The sequence below is a fragment of the Dermacentor variabilis genome, chromosome 9 (genome assembly GCF_050947875.1).
Source record: "Dermacentor variabilis isolate Ectoservices chromosome 9, ASM5094787v1, whole genome shotgun sequence".
In the NCBI taxonomy this organism is placed as follows: domain Eukaryota; kingdom Metazoa; phylum Arthropoda; class Arachnida; order Ixodida; family Ixodidae; genus Dermacentor; species Dermacentor variabilis.
The window spans coordinates 134,247,465-134,261,810 of record NC_134576.1 but is presented as its reverse complement, the minus strand read 5'-3'; the positions used below and the strand labels follow the sequence as shown (position 1 = coordinate 134,261,810).

At 49.1% G+C, this 14,346-nt stretch overlaps 1 protein-coding gene across 1 annotated transcript in view; it reads right to left on the bottom strand.

Moving 5' to 3' along the window:
* Positions 1–4,052: 4,052 nt before the first annotated feature.
* LOC142557593 (uncharacterized) overlaps positions 4,053–14,346 on the bottom strand; it is an 89,025-nt gene continuing 78,731 nt past the window's right edge. Inside the window, exons 4-6 of the mRNA XM_075669551.1 lie at positions 10,714–10,948; positions 6,696–6,980; positions 4,053–4,584 (exon numbers count right to left, since the gene is read on the bottom strand). Coding sequence (XP_075525666.1) covers positions 4,392–4,584; positions 6,696–6,980; positions 10,714–10,948 — 713 coding nt within the window. The 3' untranslated portion in view covers positions 4,053–4,391. The remainder of the gene's footprint in view (positions 4,585–6,695; positions 6,981–10,713; positions 10,949–14,346) is intronic.

The window sequence follows — 14,346 nt, the reverse complement described above, 5'->3', positions numbered from 1 at the left end:
ATGGTATCGGTTGCCTTGTACCCACACAGCGATCTTGGTTATAAGTGGCAGAGTAGCGGAGGCCGGCTTGCGAATGGAGATGCGAACGTTCCCGTTTTAGTTAGGGAGTTTCACCTTGCCAGTAAACGCATTGCACTTTTATGAAATGACGGGTTACCGCAGACGTAGACGCGAGCAGCGGTACGGTGGCGCCATCTTGCGCCACAATGTTTAACCAGAAAGGACACAGAGCTATTATTGCAGCAACAAACCATATTGCACTTACCTGCTGGTGCAAAGCATCGGCAGTGATGTAACGATGAATAGACAGCTTTTTTTTTAATTTCCTTTGAAGACAACACCCATGTATTACAAGAACGTTTCCATCCTGTTGCGGTTGGAAAAACAGTCACAAAGTGTAACGACCTGCGTTGTTACTGTCATACGCGTTTCCTGTAGCCTGTAACCCGGTATACCGTTAAATAGTTTCCAGAAAACAATTAGGTCAAGCTTCGAGTTAACAAAATTCGATCGAGAAGCAAGTTAACTCTTTATTGAATCGATCGTCTGCGTCTGGGTGCACCGATCCTGTCCGCTGCGTTCTACATGCCTCGATGAAACAGTCCATCATTTGCGATTATTGAAATCGTTCCAGCTAAGGAGGATTTTAATGCGCATCAATCATTTAAGGCGTTCGAGGGGAGTTTGTGATTCGCCGAAGCCTGCATGAGCCATATTCACAAGCGAGAGTGTTTTTTTGAGAGAATAAACCTGCCAATCGACGTTCAGGCAAAAATGCCTGCTTTTCTTTAATCCCACCGTAGGAAATTACCATTTTATTCCGAATTAATTATTTCCTTTAATTATGCATGTGGAGTTAACTGCAAATTTAGCCCGCAATAATTTCACGCCGGAAAAAAACACTGCGTGATCGCTTCCACACTGTTGAACTGTTCTGAAAAAAAAAAAGAAAAAAAGAGGCTCAACCTTATGCTATGCTATGGCTTTGCTGGATGTCTCCGTACAGACAAGCCGACTCTACGTGTACAAGTTTAAAAAACGGGTCTTGACACAACCGCCCTGCGTATACAACCGCTTCGAAGCGTGGGCCACTTGTCGGCTGTGGCCAGTTGCGGAAGTGGCGGCAGCGCCTTTACGTCGAAGACCGACAAGCAGCACCACCTGCTGCAGACAAGGCAGGAAGCGGCTAAGCCAAAGAAATGGAAGATATACATATGGAAAGAGAGGCTCAAGTTTCGTGGGGCTCTGCCGGTTGCGGATTTCTCGCGGGCGGGTCACATAACATAGCGTAATAGCAGTTTCCGGTAGCCGAAACGTAGGAGTACACCGCTGCACACACGCATACAGCAGGATGTGCCCGCATATAGGGACGGCAAAGACATCATGTCGGCCGCAAAGAACGCCGTGGTGACTTCAAGCGGTGATTGGAGGAAGGGGGAGAGGGTCCCAGGAAAATCCAGGTCGTTGTTTAACCGCTCTCTCATAGTATATACGCTGATGTATGTATGTATGTATGTATGTATGTATGTATGTATGTATGTATGTATGTATGTATGTATGTATGTATGTATGTATGTATGTATGTATGTATGTATGTATGTATGTATGTATGTATGTATGTCGGATGTTCGTGGCTTAATTGATGCCCCCTCCCTCTACACGTGAAGCGTTTTGAAAACTGCAGAGTGGTCGCGATTACAGGCTAAATGAGACTATTCATTCTGACTATTAGCAAACAAGATTTTCAAGCAAGTTTCAAGAAGGTATTCATGTAAAATATAGGAGAAAAAGTTGAAGGGTGTTTCGAAACATCAACCTTTGGACACATCCATCCACTTGCCAATCATTTTCACGCTGCCTTAAACCGCCATACCTGAGCCACGCGTAAGTGCTATATACAGTAAAAATAGCGCCCCCTAAGCAATCTTAATATCGAAGTCCATCGCTGTTACACGGCGAGATCATAGGCGACGGTTCAGGGCGTTCCTCACACGTGTCCTTTCCTAAGGCGAGGCAGACACGCCGGGCACGCACGCTATGCTTCGTTTCTTTTTTTGTCCGCAGGCATATCATAACACGCAGCCTCTCTCTCTCCAGGTACACGCAGAGCTGAGGCAACGAGTGCAATGGCGATGGTTCGGGGTGTTGCTTGCGCGCGCCTCGTATGCCCTGCCGCTGGGTGGGCAGGCAACCTGTTCCGTGCGCGCCCGTGAACCGAGCAATACGGACGCCCACGCGAACGTCGAGGAGCTCGAAGAACGATTAATTCTCGGCGGGAGCCAACGCGAGCGTGCTGCAGGGAGGGCGTCGATTTCCGCGAAGCAAAATCTCACGACGCGAGCCGCGCTGCCGCTTTCGGAAGGGAGTCTCGGAGGAGCGTTGAACTCCGTCGCCGGTCGTGTTGTCTCCTTCGTCATCGACAGCGCGCCCGAAAAGACGTTATGATAAACTGAAGCGACGCCATGGTTATTGAGCAGTGGGCGCCGCACGGGATGCAACGAGCAGAACCACGACGCTCTCCAGCGAGCGCTCGGCGAACAGCGAGCGTTTAGGAAACGCCTGGTGGTTTTGACCCAGCGATCGCTGAACGGGACGAGAAGTCGATTAGCAGCAGCAATAGCAGCAGCAGTAGTAGTTAGTAGCCATTAGCAGCAGTAGCAGTAGCAGTGGCAGGAAATGTACTTCCTTGGACTATCACCATCGTTCTGCAGTCTAACTATACGCTTCAATCTTGGAGATATATTCATGTATTTGCTTCCTAGCGACTCACACCAACACACAGCTGCTTAAAAGCGACACAGCAGCTTCAAGGCCCGCGAATGAATGCCTTGAAGGTGGAAGTTAAATAGAACACCACAAATGAATGCGGACACTAAACGATGCCGTCTTAAAACGAGAATATTACGTATTTTATTTTTGTACTTTCTTTTTCTAGCAGAGGAGCCATGCCAACTATAACCAAGTCATCGTACAGATTGAAAACAGAAGGAAAAAATATAAAATAAAAAGTAAAAAAGTTAGAAAAATAAAAGTTAAAAAAATAAGAAAAAGTTAAAAAAGTGGACCAGCGGATCTGCCTTAGCGCTTCCTCCAACCACCTCCACAGATAAACTGCTCCAAATGCGTATCCATAACACGTTGGAAGAGCTTGCAGATGCGCACAAGTCGAGCCAGGACGGGCAGCGACACATTAAGAATTCCGGACAACGCAGTCACAGACGAGTCGAGAATTAAAAAATAACATTACCCTACAGCTAACAGACCAGATCAAGGTTGCGTCTATTCCTCGCAGCATGCATCCAGACCCCAACAAAGAAAGAAGAACGGCAGCGGTGAAATCATTTAGAAATGCCTACGAGGGAGACGAAGAAAGTACGCGGCACACATTCGCGGAAATACAAGGGGAAAAAAAAAAAAGAAGCGCAAGCGATCAGCATTGTTAACAAGGAAGAGCTCGCGGCGTTCTCCGTGGACAGCCCGTACACGGGCTCTGCGGAAGAGACGTCAACTGATCTCGCCATTACGAGAGGGCAAGGAACACATCCTGGTGACAGAAAACTCGCCATTCGCTGCAGGAATTATCAAATAGGCCAAACGTCAACATCGGCCCTCAAAACGTTAAAAAGAATCAAACGTGCCCCTGAATGCATATATAGTCTGGACCCTGGGAGGACGTGTGTCCCTAGCAGGTGACCTGGCGGCACACGGCGCTGTCCAAGAACATACTCTCCGGGCTACCTCGCTATGCGGCCGCGCTCCAGGATATAAAGGCAAACACGCTCCCAAGAAACACGCGGGAATTTTAGCGCATTGCAGATATATAGGAAGGAGAATATACCCTCCCTGACACCCCCAAGCTATGCAGAGAAGACGCCGTTGCACTCAGACAACTACAGACAAACAATTTCCCGCACGGCACGAATAACTTCACGCTGTATATCTGACCAACTACGACTACAAATGTAAGGACTGTCGAGTGCCCACCATATGGTATGGGAATGCGAGCACAACTCACACGTACCCCCCCCCCCTCCCGTTTCCCAACGATCTGCGGAGCATTGGGAAGACCAGCTGACTGGCTCATATCCCGACTGGTGGCTGCAGGGCCATAATGGCGGCGAGGGGCCATGACATCCTGGACTGACGAAGCCACTCATGACCTGGGAACGACCACAACGTCCCTCTGCTCATTTTTGATCAAATGTATTCCTCCAGGCATTACTAACTATATAACCAAGAATCAAACAAAGAAAGTCGAGACATCGCACAGATTCAAAAAAAAAAAGATATGACACAAGAATAGTAAAAAAAAAGAGTAATAAAAGTGGGCCATATAGATAACGCGAACGCAAAGTTCGCAGTGCAGGACACCACAGTTCCGCATTGGCGTGTCAAGGCTTGTCGTCTCCGTACGGCCACGCCGCGAAGGGGACGGCCACGGCACCGCCGAGTGCCGCACCGCACACGACGTCGACCACGAAGTGCATGCGTTGCGCCACCCTCTGCGCGCACACCAGCCAGACGCACGTGCCCAGAGCCCAAGCAAGGAGCGCGGCTCGAAACGGCTGGTGGAAGCCCGGGAACCTGCGCAGGCAATTCGATTATCCCTTGGGCAAATCTGACACTACACTGATCCCCGGTGCAGGTTAGAAGAGGTTGGAAAGCTCTAGCTTGACTTGATGATGTTATTACACCCTACAGAACACCGGGTTGACCTGCGGTAGCAACGCTGGTAACGACATCTTGTGACGCTGATCAGACGGAGAGCAGAGCTATTAGGGCAGCGACCTATCATTAACTGCTGGTGTAGGGAGTTGCTAGCGATATCATCGTCAACGAACACTCACTCGAGTAACAGAAAAATGTTTCAAACGCATTGTAGTTGAACAAAGCGTCACAAAATGCCACTACCGGTATTGTTAGCACTGCAGTTTACGGCTCCGGTAACCCGGCAATCCTAAACGCTAAGAAATTTACGAACGGGCTGAAACTCTTTATTAGAAAAGTTTTACCTTCACCATATAGCGTACTGCCTTTTACGGATACGCAGACGACCGTAAAGACGCTGGTACGGACCTATTGCGACGCTTTGTCCAACAACCAAATAAACATTCTCGGGTTGTTGCCGCCAGGAAAATGATTTTTAAAAATACTGCACGTTGATGATTACGTCGCTTCCGATGCCCTGCACCAGCAGGTAGGTACAGTATGGTTCATGGCTGCAATAATAGCACTGTGCCGTTTATCATCATCATCATCATCATCATCATCATCATCATCATCATCATCATCATCATCATCATCATCCTATTTTATGTCCACTGCAGGACGAAGTCCTCTCCCTGCGATGTCCATCCTAATTAAATGATGTGCCACAATATGGCGCCACCAACGGCGCTGCTCGCGTCTACGTCTCCGGTAACCCGGTATTCCATGAAGGATGTTATGTGGATAAGCCAAAATAATCTTTTAAAAGAGGTATGCAACCTCTGATACCCCTTGCACATTATACATCGCGCGCTGCCTTTATTTAATCTTAATCAAAGTTAACCCGGAAGCGATTACATAAACCTTTCATCCCGGACATGAAATCAGATACACGCGGAACTGTATGGAATTGGTTCAATCGCATTCTTTCAGAGATAGACGCTTTCAGATAAATTGGAGATTACGTTAATATGCGCGCCGCTGTGTCTTTACAGACGACGAAGGGCACCCGTAAAGTGCGTCTCGAGTATCGGGAGTTCGCACGAAAGTACAGGATGCAGCACCAACCTAACACACGATCTTACATTTTGATCTCTGTGTTAGGTCTGAGAAAAACTGTTTTCACCAGAACAACCATGAGAGGAGGAATGACAGTTCTTTGCCCACGTACAATACAACACAATACATATACAATACATATACAATACACATACAATGCAATACAATACAATACAATATACAGGGGGTCCCAGCCAACTTTAGCAAGAGCTTTGAAATATGTGAATGCCACGTAGCTGGACAGAACCAAGGTAATGTTTGCCGTCTCTTGGAGATACTCAAATAAGGTTTTTCTTCATTCCGCCGAATTAGATAATTAGTCTTAATTGGTTAATCGACTTCTCAAATATTATGATATTAAAGGTGTCAATGGCAAACTTGTAGAGCCACATGAAAAACTCCCGATACAGCTTCCTGTTGCTCAATACGTGCTTACATAAAAGAGTTTTTCCGAGCGTGAAAGCCCTCGAATCCACGCAAAATTGCCTCGAGCGGCCAGTCGTGAGGCTCCAGTCTTCTGCATATTCCTAGTTCCGTTGTCGCTGCCCATTTCATAATAAGGGATCGCTCGCGGACTGTGAATATATATACATATCTAAGGCCCTCATTTTTTTATTGTATTAATAAATATTTTCCTGTCAAATGAATGTAAACTTTTAACAATAATTGGACAGTCTAAACATTTATTCCCGCTCTTTCTTGTCTTGTCAAAACAAGCTGTACACATATACGACAGGCTTGCCTTTCAAGAGGCTGCGTTCGCGATCGATCGGTCATATTCGATATGCGATAGCATTCACAGCTGCGCCATTTCACGTCGAACCGCGCTAGGCCTCGTCAGAGCGACCAATAGCTTAGGAAATAGGGCGCCCCGCTGAAAGTGATCAGCCCCAAAGTTGTCGTCCAACAATACGGCCCAAGATACGTACCTCCGGACACCGTAGCCAAACATGAAAACGCCCGCGAAGGCCGCGACGGTGGCGTGGCCCGAGGGAAGCGAGGTCCCCGACTTGCGACCCTTGGGTCCCGTGCAGCGGTAGTCCGTGACGTCACCCGTAGGCGGTGCCCAATTGCTGGTGACGTCGACGTGACGATAGTCGTAGCGGGAGCCGCGGCCAGCGCCTGAAGGGGCGTTCATGCCGAAGGCCGTGTTCGAATCACCGACGTGACCTTCTGAAGAACGTCGCGGAACTGCGCCCGGCTGCTGTGCTGTCCTGCAGAGATGTTGCGGTGACGTCGTGGTGCTGCTGTCAGTGAGTGGACGTGAAAGGTGTAACGGTGCCAGCGTTGACGGTGGCAAGTGCCGTTTTACGCTTAAATAGAGTGTTTTAGTTAAGCGTCTTTACGGTACGCTCCGCTCCGAGCTGCCCAGCTAAGCCACAGCGGAGCGGCGGGCGATTTTCACGTTTTAGTTACACGTTTAGCGTAGCGGAGCGAACCTTTCGTAGTTGCAGCGCCCCCTGGCCAAATTCAGGGTAATGAAAGAAAAGAAAAACACCTTATGATCACTCTTATACAGTAAAACGTATATATGTATATATATATATATATAACTATTCATCCATGAAGTGTCTAGACGTGCGCTTGTAATGCGTTACCGGTCCATTTTATCCAATGCAAAATAAAGCGCCGTCTTGGGGAACGCCACGTGTTAGCCAGCGCGCTTGCTTTTTGCATCCAATCCAATCCGTTCTGACGCCAACGCTAGCCAAAGCACTGCGAGGTACGCTCCGCACAGGCAGCTTCTAAGCGGACCGTGTTCCTCGCTCCGCTAGCCCGCTTACGGCTAAGCGGACGGCGCATGCGCATTCGCGCTTCCGCTCCGCTTAACTGCTTAGCGGAGCGTAAACGCGCTCAACTAAAACTCCCTAATAAGATATCTTGTCGGAGCGGAAGTTAACACAAGGTCGGTGGGCCGACTGGCATGGTTGGGGGGGGGGGGGGGGGGGGGGGGGGACACGGAAAAAGACTACAAAGGAAGCATTGCGGGGTGCCAGGAGCTGGGGCTTCTTTTGGAGTCAGAGAAGCGCACAGCAAAATTAGCTTTGAAGAAAGATCTCGGGAATGTGGATGAAAAGAAATGGGCGGCTAAAGTGCACAAATATATCTGTACCTCAAAAGTGTGGACACGGCACGGAGGAAGAGGTCAGAAAAGTTGGCAACCACCTACAGGTTAACTGAAAGTGTAAATATACAACCAGGCGTCTTCAAAAAGAAAGTGAGAGAAAGGGACACGGTAAATTGGTGTAAGTCCATCGAGATTTAGAACGATGACAAAAAAAAAAAAAATAAGGACAGAAAGTTTATACGATAACACAAAATGGCAGTGTCTTGCTATTTGGGTGGCTGCCTGAAGACAAATACGTACTGCAACATGTATTTGCGACAGCATGAGTCATGTGTAGGTTTCAGCAATATCCCAGAGACCACTGGGCACATCGTAATGAAATGCCAAGATGTTCACCTAGTCAGTCCTCCATGGAACGTCCACCTTCCATAAGCGCTGAGATTCAAAACTGATGGAGCCGTTAACCTCAATGGTCGAGATAGGCAAGACACGTTTAGAGTACTAGTGGGAAAAAAGCAGAGAAGAGATTGATAGAACTGGAGCCCGTACATTCTTAAAAAAGGCTACAATAGAGATGTATTAATGAAGACAATATAGAATTTATTGACAGAAAGACAGAGAGGTCGACCTGAGCTAGTGCACTCTTGTCTGCTACTCTGCACTGGGGAGGAGGGAAGGGGAAAGAAAGTACTGGGATGGATGATGATGATAAGAGAAGTGGTGAGTGTTTATGTATATGAGGCAGTTGCCTTGCTAGAGCCACTCGTCGAGCTTGGTGTCATGAAGACAAAAGCTATTAAGGAGAGATAGGCAACATACTAGACTGCAATAAGTGCAGTAATGCCTGATTAGCTCAAGCAGGTTACGTGAATATTTGTCGCCGCCCGATTCCAAAAATTAATAGCACTATAAATAATCATCATCATCATCGAGCGTGCAGGAAAGAGCACCGCCCCTTTTACGTTACGTGCGCTGGGCCAGGCCATCGGAATGACTCGTGGTTAACTTAACCGATTAACAAGCTTATTTGGAATAATTTTCATCTGTTTATTCGTATAAAATATGGTGATATAGTACACCACCTAGCCCTGACGGCCAGTCCGGGGTCCCTTAAAGAAATAAGCCTAAACGCAACAGACCCTGTATTTTAAATCGCTTCAGTAAGATGATGCTTCAGGCAAGATGTAATGCTCAAGCTTGTAGGGCGAACTATGCAAAGAAAAGCGACGAAGGCAGATTTACAATAGCATGCACGCTCATAAAAGGAACGCGAAGATACACTTTCAATAATAGCGCTTCCAACGACACTAACACCAATGCACAAAGAGAGGACACTAGTTCTACGCTGAAAGAATGCATCATCCATAACAACAATCTCCACTTGCAGTGAGATATTCAAATCTTAGACACGAGCGTATAGCGGTAACGATAGACGCCGTTAACGGTACAGGCGCGGCCCTTGCTAGCGGGAACACGGGAACGCGTGGCAGCGCACCGCGGAGCGGCCCCACCAGCGCCGACCTCGTGAAGACTTGGCAGACGACTCACCATAGCAGACGACACGCCGGGCTTTTTTGCACATTGATTTGATTGTGGCTGCGTCGCAAGACTATAGGAGGCGCCGGTGATGGCGCACTCCGCGGTGTATGCCACGGTCTTCCGTGTTCCCGCTAGGAGTGGCCGCGCCTGTACATGCAGCTTGCGCTTTGCTCAAGACCCCGCGAGGAATAGTTATCAACTTGTGCGTTTTCTTCCAATGCACGCACAACCAAGATGGCAAGGGAATCCCAGAAGCTGCGTATTTTTCGGATGGAAGGGCCTTGCGGGATCAAAACCTTCAATCGCGCTCGGATGAAATGCACTTGTTGGACCACCACTGGCTTTCCAATGTACATGTCGCCAATAATTGAAAGTTACGGAAGGGTTTACGCGAACGGCGCCCACTGTGTTATAATGGGCTTTGTACACGCTAGTCGCGAATAAGTTTTTTGCCTTCCTTTCTTGAGCAAATTATTACTGAAGTTCATTTAACTAGTTAACTTGTAATTAACTGGCCCAATCGATAAGGTGTCGATGCAAAAGTTGTGGACGATGTCGAGAAATGACCCATAACAGCGTTTAAAGCAACCTCCCGAAGATGATCTGTCGATGCATCGGGAAAGAAGTGCGGCGCTCGTTGACAGTTAGATAATGACCCACATCAATTTTTTTTGTATTCTTCCCGGCATTTGGTTGTGACTGCCGGTACATTAATGAACGACATTTTGTTACGGTAAATTATGTTTTGCCTACAGCATTTCTTGTTCGCAAAACAGGAGTGAAATAAGACAGCCAATGCGTCTTATTTCGAACGAAACTACGAACTGGTCAGAACGCCTCTAACGCGCAATCGCATTACAGCGCTACGTGCAGTCCATCTTACTTCCTCTTGATAAGCATTGTCACTGGCCAAGGTTTCAAACGCAGACAAACCTCAAAACTTAGCAACGCATTATCGAGCCTGCGGCCTTGTTCTCAGCATGCAGAAAATCATTAGTGATGGCCCACAGCGGTGGTCCAACGCCATTGAAATGTAGGGGACTTCCCATACGTGACGTCATAGCTCAAAGCACGCTAGACTCCTGGGTTGGTTGGGGTCTGTAAATGTCCACCTAGTGGACATGTCCATTTCATGTGCTACTGAAGCGCCGTTTGGCTATAGGTTGGGGTACCAGCGAGAAGGAAACGGGCGCCTCCAGCTGCAGTTTCTGTCTCGCTGGTTTAGCTCAGGCCAATCAGCGGCGAACATAAAATGGACGGTCGATTATGTGGATAATTACAGAATAACCCCCGCCCCGTAGTCTGGGAAGCCTTGGGGGCGCATATACACAGCGACGTACCACTCAGCTGGCGAACGGGGAGCGGTGGTGACGTTAGCGTTTTCGTCCCGTGCGTGAATCGCTGTGTCATTTGCGTCACCGTTTCCCTCAGCTGGCGAACGGGGAGCGGTGGTGACGTTAGCGTTTTCGTCCTGCGCGGGAATCGCTGTGTCATTTGCGTCACCGTTTCCCTCCGGATGAGGTTCTTCATCGCCGCTTCCAGGGGAAAGTTCCGAGTCGCTACGCCTGTCAACACCTGCGGTTTCAAGCGCCAACGCAGTAGATTGTACTTATAATACCGACGATAAAAATCAAAACTAGATTAAACACAGACTGTCAAGATATTTTTTAAGAACTCTATTTTCGATCATTTAGCGGAAGGAAGATTAGCCTTACATTTTCCCGAATTACGCACCAAAAAAGCGTCTCCACTTCGCCAGTATAACATCAGGGATTACTAAGTCCAGTAACCACTGGAGGAAACACACGCACACACACACACACGCGCGCACGCATACACACACACGCACGCCCACACACACGCACGCCCACACACACACGCACGCACACACACACGCACGCACACACGCACACGCACGCACACGCACACGCACGCACACACACACACACACACACACGCACGCACACAGGTCCATTGTAATAATGCTGGAGCGTAAATGACGCGAATATTGCTTGAGCTCAGCGAGATAGCAGTAATGGATGGCACGGAGACGGCATCGATCGCCGCCTGTAGCTGTAGCTGTTAGTTGACTGCGTTACGAGGACAATGGTGACGTGTCATGCTTGTCGAGTGCAGAACGTTGACGAAAGGTGCACGCAAAGAGAAGCAAGACATATATATGTCATTCATTTGAGGCTTCACTTTCCCCTTGTTACAGTGGCACATTCTTTCCTGCGGGACCGTCCAAGAATGAGCACACATTCCCAGTGAACCACGCTGTCAACTCAGCAAGAGGACAGCTAGCACATAGCCAGTGACCTCATTTGTCAACGTATGTATCCACAAATATATCCGGAGGAGAAACGACGGCGAACGTTAACCCCTCTAACCCATCCCCATTTCCGCTCGTTAGGCTCGTGTCCCGACTGGTGGAAAGGCAGATGGGTTAGGGAATGGCAGAAGAGCGGCACTGGCGATCCGGCGGCAGGAATCTCCTTATACATATATGAAGCAGTACCCGATGATGATAGCTACATGGGCTTGTTGGTACGGCATATCTTATTTTGTTGTAGCGCAAGCTGAACAAGGACAACAGAAAGGCACATCTGAGGCACACAGCGCTAAGCTAAGCAATTCTAAAAAAAGAATTAGGATTGCTTGGGTTAGCGCTGTGTGTCAGATGTGCCTTTCTGTTGTCCTTGTTCAGCTTGCTCTACAACAAAATAAGATATGCAAAACCCAAGTCTCAACATGGCAACATTTTTCCTCGCTACGTGTGCACAGCGCAAAGGTTGTCGATACTTTTGTGGTTCCTAAGGTGTTGTTTGATCTCTTGGGTCTCCCCTTAAACATATCGCTCGCACCTGACCGCACTTCCGGAGTCACCGGTTCTCCCGAACAAGCGAGCACCTCCGTCCCGTTCGGCAGTTTCACAGCGGGCTGGCAGATGTCGATGAAATGCGGTCTCTTGGCGTTGACGGCTAGCTGGACGGTGTGGGCAATGTCACCTGCGCGGAACCGAGCGAGGCGCCGTTGACAGTCGCAACCGGTGACGCGGATGTATTTAGTCACGTGCCCACCACGATTTTGCCCCCGTTCGAATCCTCGTGAAACGAGTAAATCTTCCAGTTAAACGACGACTGATTTGGGGCAACAAATGTTTGACGAAAAGTGCCGCAAATGAGCAAATTGCGCCGCCCGAGTAGGCATTGAGCGCCGAAGGCAAAGTTTTTGTGCCTACGTGTTTCCTTGTTTGTTCGTGCCTATACTTCGCGGTACTTAGCCTGTCGGAGGCACGGTATAGTGCAGACGTATATATCGTTATATATTTCAAGGCTCGACGGAATCCCGTCTATAGTCGGGATTAATTAAAGGGTAAAAGATGGACGCTACGCCGACCACAACAAGAACAAAGCTTATTTAACGAATAGACAGGACGTTCAGGGCCCGCACGGCCGTGGGCCGAGGAAAGTGGGGAGGGGGGGGGGTGAGGAACATCCTGTCTTTTCATGACAAAGCATAAAATGACTAATGAGGCGGAAAATCGGGCGCTGGCGTTCTTGGCGCGACCACGCCATCGTCCAAAAAAGCTACGAACCACCGACCGTTGGCGGGAGTCGAACCCATGACCTTGCGTTGTTCGCACCTTGTGACGAACAGCGTTGGTGACGTCGCCGCACTTGTGCTGACGTGGCCGCACTGCTTTCGCATTAATCCACGTATACTATAGAGACAACTAAGTATCCCTCGAATTATTGTTGTCGGCGTATGGTGGCCATGTTTTTACTCGTTAATACGTATATGAGAGAGCTAGCGCTCCTTGCGTACGTGCCTGCTGTGCTGTATCTCCCTAATGTCCTGAGATTTTTAAACACCATCAAGCACCATAGCAGCGCCACAACGTAACCGCGCAGTTTGACGCTTTCTTCGGTGACCAACGTCCAGTCCAGAAGAAATCGAACAACTACCATAGGTCATGCGTGCAAGTTTGTAATGGAGTGGTTTTCGATTGTGCAAGACAAAGCGGGTAGACCCCGGGGGTAGCGCTGGTCACCCACGATCTTTCGTGTCGTGACAAGCTTGCCTTCTGCGAACGTGACGCGTGGCTTTCCCTCAAAACCTTGTTTCGTTTTTTGCGATGAAAATGGCGAACACCTACGCGAAACTGCTCCCGTATGGAGCGCTCACATTAATTCTACATGTAGTGTGCTGCATTCACCCGCGACGACGAAGCCGACGAGCAATCTTCGCAGATGCCTGGCCGTCCAGTAAGTGGCCTCCGTCCAGCTGGCGCCGGGTCGGCGGAACTCGGCCACAGACACCACGGTCACCGTGGAGGACAACACGAGCGTCACGTAAGGAGCTGTGGGCAGGATGTCCTTCTCCTTGGGCGCCTGCAGAGACGGGTCGTCGCAGCGGAACGGGGACGAGGGCGCCTTTCGGGCGACTCCTGCGAGGGACCGGTCCAACATCCATCGTCTTCGTCAATCGACACGCGAGGCTCCTTCGGTTCGCATTCGGGAACTGCATCGCGCCGTTTTCGCGAGCCCTTCGCGTGCAGAACTGTCCCGCCTGCGCATCATCGTGCGCAGCATGAAGAGCCCGGGTAATCGCGTGGGACAGAGAGACCGAGCTTATACGGAAGGTTGTCGTAACGGAGACCCAAACGATGCCAAAAGACGATGAACATAACAGCCATTTATGTACGAAGGAAGATAACACTAGTAGCCTGCGCACTAGAGTGACGGACACTGCAGCGCAAGAGGCGACACAGCGTCCCTTGTTTTGCGTCATCCAGGTTCATTCGTCTCGTGTGCTCTGCTAAGGTTCCTGAAATGCTCCAACATATCCAGATATCGATTCTTCCTAAGAAAAATGAGAACACGACTGTGCCGCCGTCGTCGTCAGCAGTAGCAGCCTAATTTACCTTACCGAGGCGCACGATCGAGCAGGAAGGAAATACCAGGAGAGAA